The sequence below is a fragment of the Leptosomus discolor genome, chromosome Z, assembly GCF_034619465.1.
Source record: "Leptosomus discolor isolate bLepDis1 chromosome Z, bLepDis1.hap2, whole genome shotgun sequence".
Classification (NCBI taxonomy): Eukaryota; Metazoa; Chordata; class Aves; order Leptosomiformes; family Leptosomidae; genus Leptosomus; species Leptosomus discolor.
Genome location: NC_141419.1, coordinates 81,189,314 through 81,216,828, shown reverse-complemented (window position 1 = coordinate 81,216,828; position 27,515 = coordinate 81,189,314). Strand labels below are relative to the sequence as shown.

The following is a 27,515-nucleotide window of genomic DNA, read 5'->3' as shown; positions in this document are numbered from 1 at the left end:
TCACTGAAGTTAACTGGATTTTGCCATGGACTTCACTGCGAACAGGAGCAGGCTCCACATGGACTATATCTGCCTCTCTGAAAAGTCATGGCAGTGGAGAGAAAAGAGCATGGAAAAACAAATATAAGACTGAGGAATCAGGCAGTCCTTTCTGGAGACGTGATTGTCTTCTCTCTCACTGTTCCACACCAGTGAAACTCCTTGTACTTCACTGCAGTCTTTCCTAACTCCCAGCACCCAAGAGGGAGAATCAGTGCTTTTACCTGTGATACCACACAAACAAGGAAAGAATGGTTCGTGTGTGTTTCCATCTGCCTGACTTTCTCAGTGGAGTTAATTACACCCCAGTGGAGTTAATTGCACCCAAGTGTCAGTTCCCTCCCAGAACTAAACTCTATATGCTCCATCTTGTATCCCCTATAATCAAAGGCAATGATTCAGTGATGCAGGCTCATACCCCAAACGAATCCCTTTATCCTTTTGACAGCAACCAGCACCTGTACCTGTGAAAGCTTATTTGATACCCACTGGTGAGATGCAATTAAGGAAGGTGGTGGCAGAAGCTAAAAAAAAAGGGAACAGAATGAGGCACTCCCCATCAACTAAACCAAAATTTGCTGCCCTTAATATATGCCTTAAGAAACACTGTCTTTACATATTAAGTACATCCTACAACATCAAACTGCATAATTTTCTTTTTTCATGAGATGAAAGGCCATGTGGCATAATGTGATTAGTAAATCATTCCTGAGCTTCTGAAACAAATTAAGACAAAATTACTGCTTAAAAGAGTGAGTTCTTCAAGAGCATCTTCTTTTTACACTGAAGTCTTTGGTTGTGTCCTTTTCCCTAATTCTTTTTTTCCCCTAGGAAGAATGGGATTCTTTTTCTTCTTCTTCTTTATGTGGCAGAAAAATGAGATCTAATGGAGTCTTCACGTAACTGCCGATGTTTCCCCATGTTACAGTCCTCCTGTCGAGTTCGTCTCTCAATAGTTATTCTGTATTTCTTTCTGCATGAAAGGAGAGGAACAGAGTGAGAAATCCTTCTCTAGCTATAGGATAACAGGACTTCCCTTATAAAGAATGCCTGTAGGGGACAGCTGGGTGCCAGTTGAAAAATGAAATGTGGCAGAATGTGAAACCCTGGTCAAAGATTAAAGTAGTTTGCCTCAAAACATTCTACCCAGGCTCAAGAATGCCTGTTAATTTCTACACAGCAGTCTCAAAGCACCAAGACACAGACATTTGCTTCTTTGAAAACTTCTGATCTAATTGATTAGGAAGTTTCTGTGAAGTGTCATGTGAACCCTGTCACATCACTGCTTTATATTGATCAAAGCCAAATTTCTTTCCAGTATTTGGGAGGGGGCACTTTCTGCAGAGTTCAAACAACAGATCTGACTCATTACTCAGCTGTGTTTCTCCCTGAAACTACATATTAACTAAGTAATCCTCCCATCTCCCTCTGAGAAAGCTACTACGTAATGTCTGAGGAGGTAGTATGATGAATTAAGAAGAGGGATGTAGAGGACAGATAAGACATAAATACAATTGCTCATGCATCAGACACAGTTTTTCCTGTGTGTCTTCCTCTAGGGCCTTTTGAAGAATTCTGTTATGTTACTTTATACGTCAAACGAGCCCTTTGACTGCCTTTCAGTTTCCCCTTTAGCACCCAAATCTCCCCCCAAAATCATAAGAAGATTCACATTTTTGTTTTATGCCTTTATGCTTCTACTCAGTTTCAGGACCAATTTTTCAGAAAGGCCTTAGTCCAGCCCCATGCACGTACAGTACTGCTTGTGCAGATACATAACAAAAAGCTTGTATGCCAAGGAAAGCTCTGCTCCACTTGCCTATGCGGCAGGAGTCAGAGCTAGATAAGTAGCAGTGGAAGATTGATTTTCAAAATACCAAGGTTTTAATTCAGGTAACACGGCTCAGTAGAAAGTGGGAACCTACAAGTTCTGAAAAGATTTCCTAGGCATTTGTGCCTGTATTAGCAGGCTCCAAAATAACTTGAAAAACCTACGTTCTTTATTTTATTTATGTATTTTTAAGTCAGATCCTTCCACAGGTCAGAGTGTGCACGGTAGTAGCTCAAGCACAAGGACAGGTCCATATTTTAGAAATGTAGCTCTTTAAGTTTAAATCCTTTCAAAGCTACGTACCAGAACTACTACTCAGATTTAACTGTTTGCATGCACACTCAAAACTGTGTTTGCATCCTCAGTTGCGCTAATTACAAATGCAAATGAGATGTAATCAGAAGGTACGTATGCAGTTTGAAAGGTACAGAAGCTGCAGGTATAAATTACTTCCAGGCACACAATTGCTAGACCTACATTTTCTGAAAATCTAACCCATTCATTTGGTACGTTATGTTTCTTAAGTTTATTCTAACAGTGGAATTGGAGGTTTGTCCCTGTTCCTGCTTTCAGTGAGTGCAATCAGATCTCCAGGTTGAAATTCACCCGTAAGTCTTTAGATGTCTCCAACATGCAGATCTATCTGACAGAGTACTCCTGGCTTCCTGCAGTACACGGAGAGAAACAGGCACTTCTAAGAGGCATTCTTCTGACCTGGTTCAGCTTTTACATGTGGATGACATGAACTGCAAAAAAGTGCTCATTTCTCCCCTCTGTCCATAAAGACAAATGGTTTTGAGCTCAGGTGTGTACATCTACTTTTACATGCACGCACCTCTGGATTTCCAATCCAAGTCTTTGTGTCAGATGACTAAGAGTTTAAGTCCTGTTCCTACAACGATTCTTTGCATAGTTTTGTACCAGCTCAGGATATGTCTTTTGCCTTATTCTTGTCCTCAATACCAATCCCCTCCCAATATCAGCAATGCTAAAAAACACACCTAAAAATTAACTCAGGTTGAGAATGTACAGAAGATGCAAGAACCTCTGATGACATACAATATAAAGACAGACTTGTATTTTCTTTTTCTTCTAAAGACAGTCTCTAATCAGTCTCAGCTAACTTATGTTGTCTCAAACCCAAACAACTATTATATAAGCATCAAACACATGCAAGAATAAAATCACCCTGCAGAATTTCAGTTGTAAACATCTGAGGAATAACCCTGATTCTGGGATCTTTTGAAACCCTGGAAGCGTGCTGGTGAATTGAAGTAGTTTTCGCTTGTTTCATTTTGTTACCATATTATTATAAACAAGTATTTTTATTGGATAGAATTATTTGATTCTTATATGCAGAGCTTAATTCTGTTCTCCTATCTATGGCATAAGAGGATAAATTATAGTGTATATAAGATGCTGAACATGTATAACTGATTTATTCTGTCAGTGTAGGATCAACTCTCAAAACTTAAGATTTGCTGACTAGCAGTGTAAGAATTATTTTACTTAAAACAGGAATAAAACACTGATCACCCTGCATTGACCTAGGCTTATTAAATTAAACGCACAGCTTTGAAATCCAAATGCTCTCTTACGCTAAGACAGAAATCTCTTTCTAGCTTCCAGTACAATCCCACTCAATACTCAAAAACTAAGCATGGTACCACGCAACTGATACAAATCTCTTGCACAATCACAGTCTGCACAATTGTGCTGGCAAGGAGTACAAAACAAAGCAGGCTTTCAATGCCAGGGCACTTTACTAAAGCAACTGTGAATAACTGGAACTCACTGCAATTATTTGCATGAGTAAAGTTACTCAGAGACATAAGTCGTTACAGGATGAGGCATTGACTCAATAAAATTATTTGGATATATATATAAGGACAACTGAAGTGTGTTCACTGTCTTTGGTGGGAAAGTTACCACAGACGATTCTGGTGCCTCTCTGTGTCCCATCAAGGATGTGCTGCCAGGAGCTGAGAAGTTTGGATGATGAGTAAAGAGTTACAGAACTTTCAATTAATTGGACTAACCTGAAAAAGTAAAAAGCCATTAGCAATCCTGCTCCAAGCAAGGCGCCCACAACTATTCCTGTAACTGCTGATTCTCCTAGACCACCTGCTTGAAAAGGGGAAAAATAAACAGTAAGGGTTCATATTGAGAACTGTTTGCATTCACACATTGGCAAATATACACAACTAGGAAATGAGTGACCAACATCAGATAATAACCAAAGCCTTTCAGGGCTCAGAAGCCCATGGGTACCTCTCCCTTGGTTCCAGTTTCTGCATGTTTATTTTTTGTCCTTGCTTTCCTTGGTGTTAAACAAGCCCCCAGGATCAGTGTCAGATGGAGACACAGTTCTAGAGACATGATACACAGGAATGTTGTTAGGAAACTAGTCTGGACAGCTTGCTCTGAATCATAACACACAGTGGGATTAGAATGACACACATCATAGGAATCAGCACTGAATATGAGTGAATATGACCCTGAGTCATTATAAGAGAAACAAACTCATTTCACCTTCACCCAGGTTTATTAAAAAGACTGTACGATTATCCAACAACTCCCTAGTTTTATTTTTTTTTATGAGCCTACGCTGTTTCAAGTTAAAGCCATATGAGCTTTCCCTTGCTCCAAATGCCAACAGAGGCAGAGCAGGGACAGAGCGGCTGAAGGGAAGCCCAAGTAGGGACTATCATGCTGCAGAGTGCAGGGCAGCTGAAAAACAATGGCATTTTCATGTGGGTGCAGTCTGCTCCCTTTTCCATGCCTATCTGGGCTTGTGGAAAGGAATAGAGAAATATTAAGGAAATTAAACTGCTCCCTCCTTGCTCTTTTATCCTTCTCCCTTTGAGGGGATTTTGTCTGTACATCAGAACATGTGGAAGGAAGAAGGTGCATAGCTGCACCACGTTGACCATAGAGGGTATGGTCTGGAAATAGTCTCTACAACAGATGTGTAGACACAGGTTTTTCAGGGAGCGAAGAATTATCAGGCTGCTGATACCTTTTAACTGCAGGACTAGCAATTTGTTTCCTGTGAAAAGCTAAGACCCTAAGACCACCTTTTGCCACTGAGGCACTGGTATCTTCCTACCCTTATCTCCTTGCAATGTCCTACTACAACATGGTCTGCGAAGTCAGTGCGCTGCAAAACAAGCACGCTTTCTCTGTGGAGGGTAGTCCCAGCCTTCTGAATTCACAGCTGTTGCCCCATTCAACTGACTTCACTTCTCAGGCTACTGGGCCCCTCACAGCGCCTTCTCATAGCACTGGAAACCATTCTGCACTGGGAGAACACTTCTCCCATCAGCACTGGCCTCCCCAGCTGCTAATTCTCAATATGATGATTCTCTGTTTGGGGTTTCAGTTATATCCTTCTTTCTGGCTGTAAGAAATTTGACCTTTTAGCCCCTGGAAAGTCCTAACGTCTCCAGGGCTCTGGGCTGTGCATCACAATTACTGTCATGTTTAAGTTCAGGAAAGTGATTCAGACCACGTACTACCCATAGCTGCCAGACCTTAACTTCCCAAACACTCAGCAGAGAGACACAGTCAAAATGTCTCAGTTGGACAACTGTGCTGAGCAATTTAATATGGCCTGTTATGTTGCATCACCGCATGGATTCCTGTCTCTGACAGCATAAGCAGAAGCATTAAGTCACTAAACTTACATGATTTACACGGTGTATTGTTTGTGTGCTCTGAAACTCGGCTTTCATCTAGTCGCAGCCTGCCATAATTCCAAGGATATTTCACATTTGATCGAATTTCAAAACGCCCCTGCTTTCCATAGTAGTCCCCAATCACCTATGCGAAAAAGAAAGGAATTATAAGAATTTCCATCAATTTAGGGAATTAAAACAAACAGGAGAGCCGCATCCCTCACTTGGACTCCTGTGGCAGGATGCTGAATCACAGAGAATAGGGTTGAAGGGGTCTGTGGGAGGTTATGCAGTGCATGCCCTGCCTCAGGGCAGGATCAGCTGAACAAAAGCATTCCTGACAGATGTTTATCTAACCTGTACTTAAAAGCCTCCAAAGATGGAGACTTGACAAGTCCTGCAGTCAATTATTCTGGAACTTAGCTATCTTACTGTCAGTGGTTTTCCCTAACATGTAACCTACATCTCCCTTGTTGTAATGATCCATCACTACTTATCGAGGTGCCAGTGGACACAGAGACTCTTCCTTTCTGAAATATTGCTCTACATATTCACAGGCTCTTATCTGGTCTGCCCTCAGGATTCCCTTCCATATAAACCCAGTTCACACAAGTTTTTTTCTACCTGATGAATATTCCTCCTGCTCTCCCTGGCTTTTTTCAATTGCTCCGCAGCAGGTTGAGTTCTCAGGACTGTCAACCCAGAAAGTTAAAGTACCATTTCAAGTACAGCACACCTTGTGCGCTGAGGCTCCTGACTACTCACTCCAGGCTGGATTCTTCTGTTTTGCAAGGATCTGGAGGTACTTGATCATGCTCAGCTAAAATCTTCAAATCTTCTGAAGAACTACAACAGCGACTGTCATTCTCCAGCTTGTATTTCTGCAGTTGTTGGTATTTACGCAAGGGCCTCTCATGCTTATTATACTGGTAGCATAGACTATTATTTCAGACCAATTCATCAAGATACTTTAGAATTTCAGTGCTGTCCTCAACAGCAAATCCAGGCTTTACTCAAGATAACATATCTTGGATCTACTGCAAAGTTGCAGGACTACATTGTGCTAACAGGTCACTCATCTGAATAATAGTAATTTATTTAGTAATAAAGGCCAAATATCATGACACTGAAGTAGTCAGAAGTGATTGCAGAAGCACATCAAAAGATGTCTTTGTCCTACCATGGATAAAAACCATATATTAATACACTGGATTTAGAATTCAAGCCACTGATAGACTGTTCAAATCTTCCACTTAAATTTCATTTTGAACGGAAAGAGCTAGAAGATAATATTTGCCCCGTTTAGATACTCAAAGGTAGATTTCACACTAAATAAAGGATTTAATTTCTCTCCCAGTTGCAAAACTGGGTGATAAATCCTTAAAAGAAAGACTTTTTTAAACATTTGTTCAAAAGTAAATTCAAATTCAGTAAACTAGAAGAAATAGAGGGAAAAAACCTCAGAAACCATTTGCAGGCAGCAGACTACTCACTAAAAGACTGTTTAATTTATCAAACAAGGGTGGGAGAGTCCTCCACCAGCAATGCCTACTAAATATGAAAGCATGCAGAAAGGCTTAAAAAGAACAAGTAGCTATAAGCAAAAGTAAGGCAACGAAGCTGGTGAAAGGTCTGGAGAGCAGGTCTTATGAGGAGTGGCTGAGGGATCTGGGGCTGTTTAGCCTGGAGAAGAGGAAGCTGAGGGGAGACCTTATTGCTCTCTACAACTACCTGAGAGGAGGTTGTAGTGAGGTGGGGGTTGGTCTCTTCTCCCAAGTAACAGGGGATAGGACAGGAGGAAATGGCCTCAAGCTGCACCAGGAGAGCTAGGTTTAGGCTGGATATTAGGAAAAATTTCTTTACTGAAAGAGTAGTAGAACATTGGAACAGGCTGCCCAGGGAAGTAGTGGAGTCACCATCCCTGGAGGTGTTCAAAAAACATGTAGATGTGGCACTTCAGGACATGGTTTAGTGGGCACAGTGGTGTTAGGTCAACAGCTGGACTTGATGATCTCAGAGGTCTATTCCAACCTAATGATTCTATGAATCTATGATATAACTTTTTAAAAACCAAGAGTGGTTAAACAGTGGAACAAACATTGAGAGAGCAAGTGAGGCAGTCCCTGTTCTTCAGTGTCTCCAAACGAAAAACAAATGCTTGTTACAGTGTGAGCTTTAGTCACATGTAAACTACAGAGCTCCATACAAGGGTAAGTAACTTGCTTGCCTATAATACGGCAGAGGTCAAACTAGGTAGTCTGGTGTTTTCTTCTAGATTTAAACTCTGTGAATGCACCTGGGAAAACAGCTCTGCCCAAACACCCATTCATCTGGCTCAGTTCAGCTGAGAAAAATTCTCGTACGGACATAAGAAAAACAAATAAAACAAATACCATTTTAATGTGTCTATTAAATAAACAGATGCCCACCAAGTAAACAGACGGTAATAAACTGGCTAGTTCATCAGTGGCCAATTGCAATGGCAATTGTTTCCTTACCTCCTGTGTGCCTGCCTCTGGATCCGTCATTCCAATTACAGAGAAATCCCCATATCTGTCTCCGTTGGCGTCAATGGACACCTGCCCTGCAATGCCTAAAGAATGGCATGCAAGGAATTAGAAAATTAGTCAGTTAAAATACTGAGCCTTTCCAAGGAAAACAAGAAAACAGTGGACAGGTTTTTACACACTGATACAACAGGAAATCTCGTCAGTCTACCAGCCTTTTTGTTGGCATTCTAAAAGAAACTGTAATTTCATCTTGGTGTCTGCTTTCCTGAATTCTTAACATTTCTCCTTTTTAAATATGAAATGTGTAAGACTGTTTGCAGAATACGTGAGAAAACTCCAATCCAAAAGCCAGCATGCAAGATAAAACACAAATATATTTAACGTGAATTATTTACAGAAAGCCTAACCCTGAAATATCTAATGACGCCTCCAGAAGCAGAGTCCAGCTCATGTGCTGCAAAGGATGCAGGGTCACAGCCCTACACCCCACGGACTGACAGGGTTGGTGCACCTATACAGCCAGTCCAGTGTTGCTTCCATCTGATGGGATACTGGAGGGGTCATGGACAAGGGGCACCATGTGCACTACATACGCATTAAGTCCTGCATTCATTTACATAGGATTAACTGTATAATATGGTGCTGTTTGTTTTATATTTTTAGACTCACGGTTCACTTCCTTCCTTTACAAGTTCTAGGAAACTTTAGGGAACCTGGGAATCATACACTCGTAGTATAACTAAAGTTTGAAGAGGCTTTAGGAGGTCTCAACTCCAAACTCCCACTCGAAGCACTGTCAGCCAGGAGGTCAGAATAGGATTCTCATGGTTTTATCTGGTCTTCACAACCTCCAAGGATGGAAACTGCACAACCTCTCTGGGACAACTTGTTCCAGCTGTCACGGTGAATAAATACTTCCTTGTATTCTGTCTGAACCTCTTCTTTCAATGTATGCCCTTGTGTACAAAGAGCATGGCTCCAGCTTGCTGTGGTGTAACTCAAACAGGTTCTTAAAATCCATCAAACAGTACCAATTAACTATGATGAAGACATTGTAAGACTTTGCTTGTACACTTTACCACCTCAGATATTTTAAAATGTGATCCTACAGTGCCTGACACCAAACACAGCCATTTATACCAGTGCAAGTCAAACAGGCATCATTATATATCCATGTTACACCAACTACATGACTAGACCAGGCACAAAGCAGTAGAGAATCGGGTTCTCAGTGACTGTAAATCAGAAGAGACTGAACAGATATTCAGCCAGAGTATAAATTCCCCTCAACATACCTAATGATAGTAAACATGTAACAGATTTACACACCTCCATTTATCTTGTCTCTGTTCCCATTTAGTGATGTCAGGCATGTTTAAACTTACTGTGACATTCAAAACATGCAGTGGTCATCAACAGATTATTGTCAAGCATCTGTTTCATTATAATAATACAGTAATCAAAAAATTGCCAAGATGATTACTGCAGGAAAACAACGCTATAGCAACCACTTGGCTGTCAAAGCACTGGAAGAGACCACTACAAAGAGCTGCAACATCCTTGCCTACACGGCAATTTGGATTCTGGGTCTGACAAGAAGCATTAATCAGAACAGATACCTTCCTGGCCTAAGAAAGGCAAAACTCAAAAAAACTCCAAACTATTTTGGAAGTAGGTACTAAAATTCGCTGAAACTCTGAATTCCTATGGGATTTTTTTTTTAATGGGGAAGACTCATTTTTAACTTTTCCATCTGAATCAAAATGAAGAGTTTGAAACGTCAAAATTTCCTGCAATGTTCTGCCTTTAGAAACATATCTAGAAAATTTTGAAACAACCTTAATGAAAAACTGCATTTGGATGAAGGTGGAAGGATTTCATACAGACTCTTTTTGTGCTATTATGTTAGATACCTACACACAGAAAATTTTGCTACTGTTTCAGAGAAAATGCCAATGAATAGAAAATAATTCTCCACAAAATGTGCCCTGCAGTCATACCATGGTGTCTCTAACAACCCAAGCAACAAGAAATCCTTTGATCACCTCAGCTTTATCCTTTCCTAAGCATACGATGTTGCCCGCACAGTTGCAGCTGGCGGACTGTGAATGCTGCAGGAAACAGCATCCATATCATAGCTGGAGCAGGCTATAAAATGAGGTGCCCGGGCAATGAGTTATCTAGGCGTCAGCAGTCAAATTAATGTCATTAATGAAACCGGAGTTCTCATCACTGAGGCCTGCAAAAGTTTAAGTGAATTGTAAAGCTTCAGTCCAGCAGTAAAGCCTGGTGGATGTAAGCATGGACTGTACCCTGTGATGCTGCACCCACTGCAGAGACGGGCTTACAGAAAGAATAAAGGGACGCGACTTTCCTAAAAGGACTGCCTTGCAAGACATTAAAGGCCTCTTTCAAAACCAGTTTTATTCTTGTAAATTAAGTCCAGCAAAGTACTGCCACAGGGAGGAGACAGCCTTTTGACATGTGACTTACAGCATTTTGACCTTTTCAACTGCAGCCTCACAGCTCAACTTGACAGCTACATTTTCAGAATAGCTGTGACAGGTCAGCCAGCAACAATAAACTGGTTTTCACAAGTGGGGAAAGAGAACATTTTTTTTCCTCCTGGCTGGTTTTACAAGAAAGGTGTGAGAATCATCCATCTAATCCACATGGAGCACGTGGTACTGTAACAGACTTGCATGGGCACACCAGCTGGTGGCTTCCTGGAGCAGAGAAGCAGCAGTAGAGAAAACACAGACAGGCTGTCTTGGGGCATCTGTTCATACACAGGATAACCAAACAGTGAGGCCAATCCTTGGACAGCAGATTCTTTCTGTTAAAACAGTGTGCTTTGGGAAGTCATGGATGCAAAGGGACGTAGTGGGACATCAAGCACAACCTCCAGCTGGTGCAGGGCTCCTTATGGGACAACTGCAACCAGCATAATTTAAAGCAATCCCTGTGTTGCCTTAAGCTGCCCTGGGGACCCTTTTGCCTTGCGTTCAGGCCACAATTTGAGAACAGAAAAGAGGTTTGGAGCTGCTGTCCTTCTTGCCTTCCTCCGCTATGTCCAGTGTGTTCTCAGAGCAGTGAACCTGGCCATTGAGGTTTTTCCTATACATTCAAATTAATCATTCGCTTCTTATCTACGGGAAACGTTTCCTTCTCTTAGGCATTTCCATACGAAATCTTGCCAATCCTACACCAAAAGATTGGAGTATTTTAAGAGATGGATGGCAACATTATAAAAAGATGGATGGGAATATTCTAGTAGATGACAAAGGAATCCGATAACTCTCTGTTTCTTTATTATGATCCCTCCCTGGCAAAAGCACTTGCATCACTTTGCATCAGCACGGTGGCATAGAAGAGCCAGTTGCACTGCGGAATGGCAGCCTACAGGATTAGGCACAGTGCTGTTCAGCTGCTGCCTCTGAGAGAACATGGGCAGCTTCTGAAAGGAGGCTGGGTCGAAAACCTTCCAGGGCCCAAAGGAGCCCTGTCAAGAAACAGAAAAAAAGCTGGCACCTGCTTCTATCCATTTCCAGGCTTTTAAGATAAAAAAGTCAAATGGAAAAAATGAGGCAATCTCAGAGCTAATAGATGCACATGAGTAAAGCAAGCAGCTGTAATCTTTTCAAAAACAAAGAAGGAGCCTGGGAAAATTATTGGTATTTCTTTACAACATCAGTGAGGGTCATTAAATTGTTCGAAGTTTTTTGAGCTGAGTAAGACTTCAAGGGTTGGTGCAAAAAAAAGTCAGACTGGTGAGGTATGTGAGACAGCCTTAAAGATGTATATGATTTCACGTGGTTATTTTCCTCTAATTTAAGAGTGGAATAGGCACGGGTCCTTACTCTGCACACACCAAAGACCTGAATTTTTTTGACTCTGAAAGCTGAAATTCCATATTAACTCTTACCTTCGTATGTTCTGTTCCGTGTTTGCTGAACAATTTTTTCCCCATCTTTCTTACTGAAACCAAACTTCAGGACTTCCTGTAAAGCTAGAGCATAAAGAAGAATAGCATCATGGAATCCTTCCACAAACATGTTCACCTAAAAAAAAAAAAAAAAAGAAAAAAAAGCAATGGCAATTGACACATGAGAAACGCTTCTTCCCCGTGGAATTTATTATTAGAGGGAATCTCCAAATTAGCCAGAATGACTAATTTGGAGGGTTATTTTCTCAACTGCTGGAACACAGAGTGATGTGCCTCAAAAAAAAACAGGGGAAAAATAGCAACTTTTGACCCATTTTTAGAAACGGTTAACCGCTATCTGCTATTCTGAACATTCAAATCACACTTTAATGTTGTGTCTGAACAGCTCTGCAGATAGGGAGGAAATCTGCAGATCACAGTTCCCATGCCAGATGCACAAATTCTGCAGCTGACCACACGAGATTCTGTAAGGTGCTGAGCACCCTCATGCCACAGCACTGAGTAGGTCCTCCTCCCTCTGCGCAGAGGACTGAGCACCTCTCAGTACTGGGAGGTATGTTCTGCCATGATTTTTTCTGGAAAGCGCAACTGGTGGATTTGCTTGTTTAATGATTATCACTTCCATTTCTGGCCCTTGTTCAGCTGAGCATCTCTCCACTAACAAATCAGCAATGGAGGAAACTACTTACCCTCTACAGTAATGTGTTCTCTGGAACTGCCACGAGAACAGTTTCCTGTCCTTTACAGTTTTTCCAGTAAGTGACATAAAATTAATGAAATGTTGCTTTCTAACACTAATATAAAAGAAGACTGCTGCAAACCAGCTCTGCCTCCCATGAGTCTATGTAGGCAACCTATGGCTTTTGATCTAGAACACTCTGAGTAACAATGACAGTTAAGGGCAGAGTGCTGCAGAAACATTACAAGTTTGTTCACAGAACCCTAATGTGCTTCAGTGATGAAGCACTAATTATTTTAGGAGCTGAGTTCAGACAGAGACCCATTAGCAGAAGCAGACACATGTGGCTTGAGAACCCCAGGTATTCCTCTTCTGTTAGTAGCAACTCACATCTCAGTAGTGCAATGCATCCTGGCTCGATGCATAGTAATTCAGAATGAATTATCTTTTCAGCTGCAAGAAAGATGTTGACATTCATTCACAGTTTCATTACAATGGAAAAGCTCCTGACACCCTAGCAAAGTTGTAATCAACAATTACACCATTATGGGGTCTCATTTCCACTTCCAATGAACAACCCACCTCTACAAATATTCCCCCGGATAGAAACCACATTCAGCTTGTCTTCCACTTCAGTGTATATGAACAACTTAAAATATTGGTAAATAAACTGCTCACAGTTTTAGCTGGACATTAAAAATGTTAAAAGATAAAAACATGTAGTCAGTTAAGTAAATAACTGCTCCATAGATAAAAAGTATTACATAATTGGTTGGCTAAGCTGAACTAACCAAGCCCCTGGTAATGTAATTAAATGCAAGACATTCCTTCACTCCTAAAGCAGTTGCAAACAGTAAGGAGAATTTTGGAATTCTTTGCTGATAATACAAAAGTTTACATTGCTCTGACATTTAAAATTGGACTTTTGGATAACTCCAACCTATGTTTCATTAAGAAAATGCACCACCATTTCAGAGGAAGAGCCCACAATGCTACTGAAGGCACAGAACAGCTCAGCTCAGTCTGACAGCCAAAGACTAAAAGGCAGCTGCTGTTATTTCAATCTAAGGAGAAAGCATGAAAGAAGAGGTGAAAGTCAGGCTTTTGGTGGAATAACAAGAGCTGATGGTCAGAGTGCACACTAGGACAGGCTTTGCCAGCAGGGGGTTTAATTTTTCAGAATTGAAAAAAACTGCAAACCAAGAAACCACAAATCTTGACAACTGCTTTATGTGCCAGCATTAGAGTCCAAGTGGTCTGTGGATGATCAAACATGGGCTTTCTTGATGTGACACTCATTCTCTCAGGAGAGAAATGAATCACTCTAGTTGCTTTACCTCCCTGCTGGCTGATTTACAGCTTGTGGCTGGCATTCGTTTCAAGGAAAGCTATTTGTCACTTCCTTTGTCCATGGCAAAGACCTCTCAGTGTAATACAGCAACCTTCAAAAACCCTTTTGTCAGCTAATTTGCTCAATTTGAAATCTACCCATGCCACCAGCCTGAAAACCCTCCTATAGACACTGCAGATTTGCCAGATAAGCCCTGTCAAAACTCACTTGGCAGTTTGGGAGGTTACAGCCACAGCCCCTTGCCTTGACTCTTGGCCAAAAGCCCTGACATTACATATGAAAAATCACATTAGAAAAGCATCAGAAGATCACCTGCGTCATCTCTCAGCTTCTCACACACAAATCCCAGAATTTTATCTTACATTGTCAAGGAAGGTGAAACTGCTGGTAATTTATGCGATTTCAAAACTCTTCTAAAACAGTCATATTTACTGTTTGCAGGTGAGACCACACCTACACTCCCCAGCCAAGCCGTACATAGGGCACACTGGCTACTTTTCATATTATTACAGGAACATGTTCAAGCACCAGTTTTCGGAAAGGGGACACAGAATGCCATGAAGGGCATAAAGTTTTCTTGAATATGATACTGCTCGATCATTTAGAAGTTGCCACAACCCTACACAGATAATGGGTTGCACAATGCGTAGGACTGCTTTAACCTAGAAAGGAGAAAACACTAGAGACAGGAGGAACCTTACAATGCAAAGTAACGGCTACAGATAATTTTGAAGGGATTACTCTTTCTTCATTCCAGAGCTCACTCAGGTTCATTTTGCAGCCCTGTTGCCTGTGACCATCTACAACAGATCCTTTGAGTAAAAAGAGCACAAAATTTCTTCCACCTGGTACCACTCCTGGTATTTTAGAACAGTCTCCCAAGCCATATAGTCCCAGGACTTCCTTTCTGGACAATATTAACTCTGTTAATGATACCTCATGTACCTCATGGGTATGAAGGATTTTCATTCTTCATCTTCTCTTTTTAGTATTTTAACATAGCTTCTGTTCTACATTCAGAAATTATGAAACAGATTGACAACAAATCTTGCTTGACAATTTTTACAGTTTTTGGCTGGCCTGTGTTTATTTGAATTTTAGAATACCTGACAGCAAGAATGAACAATACTTACAAAAAACCTCATCCCTCCTTTGCTGCAGGAAAAGAGTTAAAAAGGGATAGAAAATGTTCAATGAACACTTCAAACAGGGATGAGAGTAAATGTGAAAATGTCTTCACAGGTTGCTTGAAGGTCTCTGTGGTAATTAATAACGTGTGGTTCAACACTAGACAGCCCTCAGGCATTAGGACAAAACTAAACAGATCATAAAAACTATTAAAGATACACTAATCTTGTAGGTAATTAACAGTTCTTTTAGTTGGGCTCTAATAAAAAGCAGAAATATTTGGATTATAGTATTTTCCATTTTGATTTATGCTGGTTTTTCAATTACAAGGGCGAGCTGTAATTAAAATGCTGCAATTGTAATCTGCACATCAGGTCTACTAAAACGTTGCTGTCCCTGACCCATACTGCACTGCAGAGCCACCCCTCAACATCTGTCATCAGCAATGCAAGTGGCAGCAGAGAAGCTGCCAGGTTTGCTGAATATCTTTGGAGGCCACAATACAAATACATGGAAACCCCCCTGCTGAGATATCTTCTGTAATACTTTCACATCCTTTTCAAAGTACCTTATGACTAAAAAGCAGGTAAGCTGACTGCATAGCTGGATGAGATAAGCATACCTTTGTGCCTTTTATTTTCCCACCTTTCTACTCTAGTTACCCATCTTCCAACAGGAAAAAAAAAAAAAAACCTCTCCATGGAAATCACATGAATAAATTTTACACAGTTCAAAATTATAGTTCCCCAAGCAGCTATAGTGTGACCACACTATTCGTATATACCAAGGTGTTAACAGCACACACAGCAATGCAAAATACTACCAACGTGGAAGACAGCCAAGCTACAGCTATGCAGGACCCATAATTTTCCTTATCCTGCCCACTGACTGTTAAGTAAGCTTATTCTCTTCCATTTGGAACTGCCCAACTCTGAATCACAGCAATGACAGCAATCCATACCACTTCCGTGCTAGGTGGGGAGAATCATCATCACTTTTTCTCTACTGCAAAAGCAAACAGCTAACATTCCCCAAACTCAGTCTTGGCATCTACTTCCCAGCATATCTGCAGTGATTTTCAAGTTGTCAAAAATCAGTGAGGACCCTAGGGGATTGCATAGCATGCACCCAGACTTTTTGCAAGAATCTTACCAATTTACACACTTGACATGATGCTCAAGTGAGCTAATGCCCACTGAAAGTCCACTGATATCTCACCCTCCTTGAGATTAGTCCACAGAGATGAATCTTCAAGCAATCAACTACGGAAACTTGATCCTATAAACACACGAAGCTCATCTAACCTCAAGTCTATGAACACTGTAAATGAACCCTCATGAATTTTAGCAATACTGTGTTATACTGTAAAATTATAGCATGACACAGTAACAATATGTCAACGAAGTTCAACTATAGCAACTATATTTCAAATATATATTAGGATGTACTTCAATCTCATGGCAAGCTGGTTCACCTGCTTCAGGGATATGGACTCCTCCAGCACACCAACACATACCTACCTACATTTAGGTAGACGTTGTCCTACTATGTCATGCTGTTTCAATGTATCTCAATAAAACAGTCTGTTTCTAAGCAGTTGTAATTTCACTTTTGGTTCTCTCTTTTGAACCCTTCTTCACTAAGCCAATTATAATTATGGTCCTTCCCGTATGAGCTTCTCCAAGAAACCCTGACATAGCTAACTTTTTTATATGCAGTTCTTGACACATATCTTTGGTTGTCTTCTGTTGATTGACTCACTGTCCAGCAACACATTCTTCCCTTAATTTTGGAGCAGGGACTTTTCTCTTTGATACCATTTGCTGATGTTACACGCTCCCATTCAGGACACTGCCACTGCTGATGCCATTGTTACAAGTACTGCTTTACGTTCCTTGGATGCCCAGGGGCCCTCAGCAGTTCCTTGATGAGTTGCTATGCCCTTGGTCTGAGCTGCACAAAACCAGAATAAGGTACTCATGACCCCATACAGTATATGATAGGCAGATACAACTGATTTGGTTTCAAAATACTATTTTTTTAAAACATAAAATATAATTGTTACAAACCAATTTTCTGTTAAACTTTTAGTTTGCATGAACTCAATGAGAAATTCTGGACGGAAGTGAGATGTAGATTGAGAATGTAAAGCCAAGGGAAGAATAGCCTTATATCTGAGCATTACCTGCAAATAGGTGAAATGCATTTCAAACCAGTAATGCCAAGTTCAGTTTCAGCTTTGGAGTAATTTATTAGTCCTCCTGCCATTACATTACTGCATATCATCTTGCACGTTACCACCATAACAGGATTATCACAACTTTCATTAACTCATCATCCAGCTCCTCAGATTCTCACATCATTTCTTAATGCCACTATGCAATACAGATTCACAGAGTTCCTAAATCTCACCTATGGATAAGAGCTAGTCTCATACATCAGGATTGGGATTTTAAGGACTCCCAAGTGTGACAAATGCAAAGCCACAGGACTCACCCATAGCCAACTGTCATAAACAGCATGTCTTAGGGTGCCTACAGACACGGATATATGAGTCAGCCTGTTTCCACAGAGATCACATCACTGTGAAACCAGCCCAGCAACCGGAAAGGAAGATAAAGCTGTAAAACAGTTAATCAAATCTGTATGTTTAGATGCCTAATACTAAAAATACAGCCTGTTCACTTGGGCGACCAGACTGCTTCCCTAACGGAGTTGGACCTTACTGGTTCAAAGAAACAGGAAGGGAAAGAGAAAAATAATAGAAACACATGCCTTCTCCAAAGAAGGCCATTTCCTCAATATTTAATTCATAACTGAAAAAGAACATACGGCACTATGCCAAACTCTGGGCAACGCAGCCAAGGACAGCCTCTCACTGTGTTCACTGATATCAACTCCCTATAAATACAGAAATACATAAGCTGTTACCTGCTCAAGAACACATGAGGCCAGAGCTCAAGACTTGGTTTTTAAATGACAGATAATTGTCCCAACTCTCATTTGTTATTTAGGGCTGGAAACCACATCTCCCTAGAAAAGAAGGATGAGCATTCCCCAGTATAAGGAGATGACACATAACAGTAAAACCTTGTGCACTATTTAAGAGAGAGTTATTCAAATACTGTTGCATCAATTTCATCTTTCACAGGGAGACAGCGTGTATGTGGATACCCATACAAGACTTTTCTTACAGGGGAGCATCTGACTTTATTGTGAATAATGTCAATTCTGCAAACCGAGGCTTATACTTTGCTTTAAAATTATAGCTTAAAAATTCAGCACTGCAATCGAATAAGACATCACTTCCCTGTGACTTCAAGGAAGCTTTTTCCAACAAGGCCGCCTGCATCTCCATCTCCTCATTGGTATTTACCAGTACAGCAGTAATGTCGACCACAGAGGAGATGGAGATGTGTGCCTCTGCCCAAGTGCTCTGCACACCAGCCAGAGTGGCTCCACCATGAGGACTTTGCAATTGAAGTGCAAGTTGAGAGAGAAGGTATAGGTATTAAAACCAGGGCAGTGATTACACCTGGGGAGCAAGCAGCAGTCATGTCCATCATGAAAGAGCCTGCAAGCACCATTTGAGAGTCAACATGTATAGAAAGATCCCTGTTTTTACTTTTGTACACTTTCTGTTTGATTTGGACACAAGGATGCTCCGCTGCAGCTAAGCCCTTTTCCTTCAGGGTGAGGCCATGCCTTTGCCTGCCAGCACTGTTCAGTCATGCCTCTGATCAGCTGGTACACTAGCTGATGTACACCCTGGGCATGCCAAACCATTGCTACTCTTGCTCCACCTAGACAACAGGATGCTTAGCACAATGGGACTGAAATACCACCAGCGACACACTCCCATCCACTTTAAAGCCAGCTGTGGACCAAAAGCTAGCCCTTTCTTCCACAAAAAGGTCTGCTGAAATAAAAGAAATTAACAAAGAGAAAAGTAAATTAACAGCCAATGTTTGGGATTTACTTTAAAAAGGCTGCCAGTTTCAGGGAGTTAGGGGAAGGTTATTTTCTTGCTGGGGAAAGAAAACTAATCACAAAGCCAGCTCCTTTGCTCTTGTATCTTTTCTTCATTGTTCATGCTTTCCTCCTTGTTTTTCTTAATACCTCATTCTTGAAAAACTGGTAGACTTACTCACTGTCATCCAGCTCGGGCAGCCACAAGTTGATCTTTTGTTTCAACGTGAATTGAAGCAGAAACCTATTCAGTCCCAGGCTGCAGGGGAGCTGCGCTTGAAACGACAGTGCACAGCGACAACAGAGATGCAAGGGCATGGAGCCGTTCCACCCCACTGCCTGTGAGAGCCGCTCATTCTTTGTTGTTTATTGCTTGCAACACTCTCCTATGATTATCTAGAAAACAGCTTTAAACCCCTAGTGCCTGCTGCCAACAGGCCAAGCAGAAAACTTTCAAGATACAGCCAAAACTTGCTCCTTCCATTAAACACACAGACATGAATTGCCACCTCAGCAGATTTAGAGCCTTACCCACAGTCAGCTCACATTAAGGGGCTCCTACTGTCGCTGATTTGCATGAACTTTGGACCAAACCCACAGCCTGACATCACTGGGTCTCAGACCCCTCCCAAGTACTACAACGGTGAGGCCAAAGCAGGAGGGAGATGAGCTGAAAACTGCCCTGCTCCAGGAACGGGGAGCACCTCTGCAACCAGATTTTCCCCCCTCAAACCTGTGTGGGATTTATTCCTGGCTCTATCCAACGTGCTCACTGATTCCCTCTGCAAGTTGGAACTAGCTATTTCACCCCTCTCTGGTTTATGTATTTGTGTATTACCTTTTAATATTGGTCTGAAAGGAGTGCAATCAGTGTAGATAAGGAGCAGCACTGTTTTGTACCAGAAGTGAACTAGCTACAAAATAGTCATTTAGGGGAGTTTTTCCTTTATGTATACTTTGCATACATACTATTCACCTATGTAATCTAGCCCTAAAGGGCTGCAGGCCACCTATCAAGGAAAAGGACAGAATCAGAGAGCACATTAATGCGCTCCTGCAGTTAAGGTGAAAACCACCTCCCCATGTTCATAACACATCTCTAACGCCACACAAATGACCAATGCAAAGGATCTCTAGCACACAGCACTAGATTATCATTGCTTGGATACTGAAGGGTTCTTAACTGTAAAAGGTACAGCTGTCATTTAAAAATTAACCATTCTACTTTTTTAGGATTTCCTGCCTTCTAACAAACTACAAGGTCATTCATGTGATGAGTTACAAAACTATGTTCAGAAATCATACTTGTAGTCACAGTGGTGAAACGCAACAGATATTAAAGAAGTTACTCTTTTCAGCTGAACACAAGCAGAAATTAAAACATGCTTTTTTAAAACAGATTTTTCTAAGGATAGTCTGATGATAACGTGTTATACAGTTGTAATAAATGCTTACATTTTAAGTTAGCATTATGCAACCGTTGGGACATTTTAATTGCAGATAAACACCTAGTAACCAAAAAAAATCCCCACTCCTTTCATTAGATACTAAGTTTTAAATGTCAGCAAGCAAGTTTGTTTTTCAAGCAAGAACACATTTCAGTTTTCAGGATGACAGAGTCACTCAACTGAAAAAATCAGTTCCACTTGCTAAAATAAGCTAACTGGTTTAAATAAATGCAGGACAAACAGGAAGGACATTTTTTGTTAAATGTTTATCTTTGCAGAATGTGCAATTGTTTTGGTTCTCTTCTAACATTATTACCAAACCGCAAAAATCACTGAAATATTTTATTTTCTGTACTAAAAACTCTCAAGATCACATCAGTTCTCATGCAAAACTCAGAGAAAAATCACTGTATCACTGTTGGGAAAACTTACACATTCAAACTGAATTTACCTGCGCTACATCAGCTGATGAATAGATAGTATGAGGGTGGCCTGGTGAAATCTTCAATAGGGTAAAAAGCCACCTGGTGAAAGGACCATCTGATTTCTGCTTTGCAGTAGGTTAGCAAAGGCTACCCAACAGAACGTTTGCTTTAAATACAGTCTTAAGGGCTGAATAAACACGGATGATTTTGGCACAGCCAAAAGTGGTGCTTAGCTCAAAAGTATGCTTGGAGCTGGGATTAGTCATCTAAGCTCCTTATTCACTACCAGGCAAAAATTAGGCAAACAAAACTAGGATTCATAAGCCCCAGCACCCCACCTCACCCTTGTCAGCAGAGGAGGTGGAGAATAAGGGATGGCTGCGACCCCATTACTCTCACACAGGCAGGTAATGAACTCCCCGCTGCACAGAGATGCAGTTAAGTCTTTACAAAACCCCCACAGGGAGCCAGTCCTTTCAAATCCCCTACCCCTTTCATCTAAAAGCCTCGGGGCTATGACTGCTGTGCTAGCATGAGAGAAATTCGGATCAAATCCCTGCTTTCAGGGCATCTGAACTCCACCCTTCCCCTGCCCTGCCTGTGAGGCATCCTGGGGTGCACCCCAGAGCTGAAATCCAGGTGCCAGGGGAGAGGGATGACCTGCCAGAACCCGGAATACCTCTGGGCTCAGAGTAATAATTTGCTAGAAGAGCCCACCTGAGGCTGATGTTGCCATGACAAATGATCCTTTTATTAAATACCAGGGTAAATCAGCATACAAACTTGTAAACCTTAATGGCATGGAACTAATGCAAACCCTCAGGCTGCTATTAATCATGCTTCCATTCCAAGTAATTTAAAAATTAATGACTTGGGTTTGTTATTGTCTTTCAGATACTGGGTGTCTGATGAAAGGCATTCAGCTGGACTATTAACGGTCCCTTCACTGGCATACCTGCGAGGATCCCACTAGCACGGGAAAGCAAGTGGTACAGCAGCTATCTTGGAAGATATTTATGTGTACCTGTCAGCAGGCAGTGAAGTTCCAGCTACACACCTGGAAAATGTCCTCCCACCCTCCAGCAGCAGCATGGTAGTTAACGCCTCAAATTTGAGGATTTATAGCCCCTCCAAAATGCTAAAACCTCACTCCTTTAGCTTCTTGCTTCCTTATTGACTGGCCAGTCTCTGAGATCCTGCTTGATTTGTGCGTTCTAAGCAGTCTGCGGTCTGGTGGGCTAACTGGATGCATTGCATAAACGTGTGTCCCATCAAATGTAAATGTCCTCCTGCTTACTGAATGTCGCCTTGTTCCCAGCCGCTGAGCAAAGGGCACCCAGAGCTCCTCACCTACCCTTCTCCCATCATCCCACGCCCCTTTCTCATGCCCCTCTTATTCATTTGCTCTGAGACATAGACAGTTCTTGTCTTTTCAATGTACCTTGATATATTAGTTCCTCTTAGAATGGACTAAACCTTTTGATTTTTGTCTTAGGCTTCTCTTTCTAATGAAAAAAAAAATCTACTAAAGAGAGAAGGAAAGTTGTGAGTATCCTCGTGTGGGTTCCTATGGCTTCGCGCGTGCACAAGAACCCTGCCGCCTTTATTCACACAGCCCATCCTCACAGGCCAACTACATTAACCCCTCTGCATTAGAGGAACTGCTAAACAGCCACTTAAAAAAAAATCAGAGCTGGCAGCACGGTACACTGATCTTCTCTCATAGCCCAGGTGAAATACACCTGAGCCCTTCTGCCTGCCTTTGCTCTGCCAGTGCTCATACACTTGAGTGACTTGACTCACCCACGGGGCTGGTGTGCCCTCCTGTTAAAAGATATCTCCCTCTGGAGAGTAAGTCTTTCTCAGAGCTACATTCAGGTTGCTCAGCCTCCCAGCACTCAGCCATAAGGCATGAATATGCCGACATAGCAAGGGATCACAGACTTCAGGTGTCACTGATTGTGTCACCTACACTGTTCTTTCAGTAAGACTTGTTACCTGAACGTCATAAAGTTAGACCTTGCCCTGCTGTCATTCACGATCGCTTCCACCATATCAATAGCTCAAACGAGAACAGGAAAGCTTCCCTGAACCACCTCAGTGTGGAATCTGCCCCTGTGGAGGCAACATCCCTTCTGCCCTGGAGCCCTCAAACAAGGAAGATCTTGAAGAACTGCCCTTTCTTTATGCCCCTGAAGAAAAGAAAACGTGTCTCCTTCGCCCCAACCCCTGCCACTCTCCTAATAAAACTCTCTGATTGGACTGTTTGGATCAGCCAGATTTCAAAAACTGAACTCTTAGCCCAGTCTATGCTACCACAGCATGTGGCTACCACCACAGGTGAATCCTTCGCAGCACCCACAGTGTTGAAGCTGGAGCACCCCATCAGCCATCCAGCCAGCACACTGCTCCCACAAGAAAACAGCTACCACCTGCCCAGCCAGGACCCTGCTGCTGGCTGCAAAGGCACTGTGACCCGGGACAGGCTCACTCAAACCTTCTGCTTCATGCCTTGTTGAGCTGAGGTGTTTTCCTAGTTAAAAAGCAAACTTTCAACTGAGTGTTACTTTCATAAGCTACTCAGGGAACAAGGCTTGTAACAAGATACTAGCTGCTACAAAGTCAGTTTTTTAAGTGTCACTTTGCTCAAAATGAGATGCATGGCCTTTCCTTGCCTTCGTTCAAACATCTCAGAGACAAACCTGAGGACCATTTAATACTAGCATCAAAAATCCTATGAATTTACATAAAAACAAGACCTCCATGGGACAAACTAGTTTTTGGATCATTAGCAATGCAAATGGCATGGAGAAGCATTAAAAACGAAAACAGGTTACGAACTTTGCTGGAAGACATATTTTTCACACTTTATTAGCAGAAAGTAAGGTGTACTTCTAGCAAGTGCTTCAAAGAGAGAGTGCCTTGCCCATAGATGTCTGAGTGTCTGTTTGGTAAAGTGGAATGTGAATATCTGTGAAACCCAAGTAAAAACATGGGGCTATGGAAAACATACAACATATATACAAAGATCAACTCTAAGCTTTTACATTCCCAAGGAGTTCAGATGTTACTATTTTCAGATATACCTACACTTTTATACTATCTCCTCCATGGTTTAAGGCAGCTTCAAAAATATGGTTAGACAGGCTGGAAGAATAATTTATTTCTTTTACTGTCTTTTATGACATCTGTTAACAGCAAATAACATACTATTATGCTGTAGCTTTGCCTAAGAACCCAAGGTGGAAGACAGTAGTCTTTCACATCACTGAGAAAGCATTAACTTCAGCAAAAAAAAAAAAAAAAAAAAAGCATCTGCTGTATTCACCAAATTTAGCAGTCCAGAGTTCAACACCGCTCTTACAGACACTGAAGAAACTCTCATTAATTCCAACGGGTTAAGCGCTGGTCGCAAAAATCCTAAATATGTTTTACTAATAGACTTCATCTCGTTAATAAGCTGGCATGTGAACCCATTTTTTCTGGCTGCTGAAAGCAGCTTGTGGTTTGCTTTTATTCTTTCGAACACAATTAGCAAAGCACTTCAGCAGCTCAATAGACCTATTCATTTGAACAAATTATTCCCTGGCAGGAATTTTTTTTTTTTTAAATCTCCCCCAAACTCTCTCCCATCCTGGTGCAGTCAGAAGAGACACAAAGCCTGCCTGTCATTAATCTTGCCTGCCTGTGCCTGAAAAAAGGCAAGTGGGACGTACACTGCTGAATACATTACATTTTCAGCGTCTCTCTCAGTGACATGACTGAGTTGCTCACTTCTCCCAACCCTTATCTTAGCTGGTGTACAATCCTAATTAAAAGGCTGACGTAAGGAATACACAGGGGGAAGAGTCTGGCACGGATGTTATGGATGAGACGATAAACTTTATGAGCACAGCTACCTCCCACATAGCTGTTGTAGTTAACTGTTGGAGCTCAAACAGTTGCTCTCATGCAGACCATTTCTCATTTCAGAGAGCTAAAAACATTAAAGAAAATGGACTTGCCCTTTTTAATAGGTAGTAGCATCTCGCTGATCTAATTAATCTACATAGCTCATTCTTTCACTGAGATAACTTTACAGGCAAACCAAGCTCCAATTCCTTCCTCCTTCTCTTCTCCTGCTGCTCATTTTCAGTGTGAAAAGGGCTGTGGATAGCATAAAAACTATGCGTCCACCTTGTGAACAATGTAGTCAACACAGCAGAAATATTTGTTTAATTAGTTACATTTTCAGCTTTTAAATGAGAAGAAAAAACAAGCCATGGGTGGTCTGTAACCTCAGAAGAGCAAATAACCCAGGCTGTAAAATCATCCCAGCTCAGAATACTGGGTTGGACATAAAAAAAGCATTTATTGAGTCCGAGGCCTGAGTCAGGAACAGAAGGTGCATTAAGCGCTTCCAAACTGCAGCCTTCCGCCAATTCATTAAGTGTACAGCATTATTTAATAAAAATGCTTATGCATATACTGTAACTGAAATGCTATTTATTCATAAACATTTTTAACTAGAGTATCTATTGGCAGTTATTCACATACCAATTCAGAGATAGTTTCAATTTCATAACGCATTAACATTACAGAATTGAGAAAACTGCTATAAATTGTGTAATAGCATTAAAGTGATTCTACTGTTCTTATGCCTGAACCCCATATTTCAACAGATTTTTGAAAAAATTCTCTTTTTGGCTATTTTATAAGAGAAGTCAGTCTCCAAGTAGGCACGAAACAAAATGGTGAGGCTTTCTACAGAACTACAGGATGTTTTTTGAAAAAAATATCATGACACTATTGAATGTTGAGATGAGGGCTGGGCAGAGCTGATGCTTAAGCTCACAGTTCTTTGGGTTACGTTAACATGACAGTAAGTGCTTTCAGTCTCTGAGAGCGGTGACGAAGCAAACTAATAATACTTGCTAACGGACTCAGGTAGCTGTTGCAATGAGACATTGCAGACAGAGAACACTATAATTTTTAATTTTTAGCCCCACCCTGTGCAACTACTATCTATTCAAATACTTCTTAGATGCTTTCTCAGAACCTTTCTGCCACTTATCTTTGATGCTGTCTAGTTAAAAGGTGCTTAAGGAAGCTTTTTCCTTCACAGGAGAGATTCCTGGAGGAGTCAGAGAAATTGCCCTTTCCACACTTCCCTGCTCACTCACAAGGCACAGGTTCTTCCATCTTCCCCATTTCCACAGCATAACACCCATGCAGAAACAACAGCAATTTCTGACCTGGGAAAGACATACCCAGAACACATTTTTCTCTTTTCTGTGTGATTTCACAGCTGGAGATGAATATGGCCAACACTCTTTGACCTGTTACTCCTCCAGAGGCCATATGTGTTCTCCATCTGGCAATTGGATAGCTGCTGCTTTAGGACTTTGTCCTTTCTGTCTCCCTTATCTTTCCTTCTGTCATCTGCTTATTTTCCATTTTTATTATATTTTTTTTGGTAGATAATAATGCCTTTAGGACTAGTGCTGGCAAGAGGCCAGGACAAAATGGCAGCACTAACAACTTTTGTTGGAGTTAGGGTCACTGCAAGATAATTTAGACCACGTATCCAGGGCCCCATTTTCCCATGGCACTGGAAAAATCCACACAGAGAAGCAGAAACACTGAATGCTTCAAATCCAGACCTCCCTGAGTTCACCCTCTTGGGACACGGCTTGCAGAAAAGGATGAGGATTATATTTCAACACTCGTGGATAGAACTTGAGATAGACTGTACTACCGACTATCATTCCCCAAAGTTTTTGTTTTCAGGAACAGAATCCAGCAGATAAAAATCCATCTCTGTCCCTTCCCACCCATTCAGCTGAAGGACCTCTCCCTCCCAGGCTTCCCTTGGTGGAGACAACCTTGCATAGCATGTGTCCAGGCTAAAACTGCCACTTTCTTCCCATGCTGCAAAAAGAAGCACTGTTAATGAGATGCCCACTACCCACATATCTCTCAGAGAGGAAGGAACTGGCCCTCAGTTTGACTTTTTATTTTTCCCCATTAGTTTTTAAAACTGATCTTTTTCTTAATCCCAAAGGCTGCCTCGAAATGTTTCTCCTCTGAACACAGCAGCAAGACAATCAGTTAAGAGAATATGAAGCATCTCTTTCCCACTGTCCAAAGTGGGGAAAATGTAAAATTCAACATCAATGATGAAAAGCAAACCAAATAGTTAAAATTCACACACTATTAATGAAATAACACAGCTAATGTTTTTGGTGGGTTTTTTTTCTGTGCTCAGCCGAAGGCTACCCCTCTTAAAGAAGGCTTGTTTTCCCATTGGGTTAGGAGGCTGTGAGAAAACAGGTAGGGGAGGCTCTGCTGAGATCTATGTAACTTAAGCATCCCTGTAATACCAGGACACTCTGCATCTGAAACCAAACCTCCTTCCCTGATAGCCATGATCTGTAGCTCCTCCACAGAGAGCCCCAGATCTCTATGGACTCCACCACGAGCTTCCCGCGAGTCAAGGATTGATGTTTCAGATGGCAGGAAGCCGTGGCAGG

The 27,515-nt window shown here is 41.5% G+C and overlaps 1 protein-coding gene across 1 annotated transcript in view; it reads right to left on the bottom strand.

Moving 5' to 3' along the window:
* Positions 1–900: 900 nt before the first annotated feature.
* Positions 901–27,515, bottom strand: part of NPR3 (natriuretic peptide receptor 3) — a 41,557-nt gene continuing 14,942 nt past the window's right edge. Inside the window, exons 4-8 of the mRNA XM_086480161.1 lie at positions 11,983–12,118; positions 8,046–8,140; positions 5,557–5,692; positions 3,910–3,997; positions 901–1,012 (exon numbers count right to left, since the gene is read on the bottom strand). Of these exons, the coding sequence (XP_086336287.1) occupies positions 901–1,012; positions 3,910–3,997; positions 5,557–5,692; positions 8,046–8,140; positions 11,983–12,118 (567 nt within the window). The remainder of the gene's footprint in view (positions 1,013–3,909; positions 3,998–5,556; positions 5,693–8,045; positions 8,141–11,982; positions 12,119–27,515) is intronic.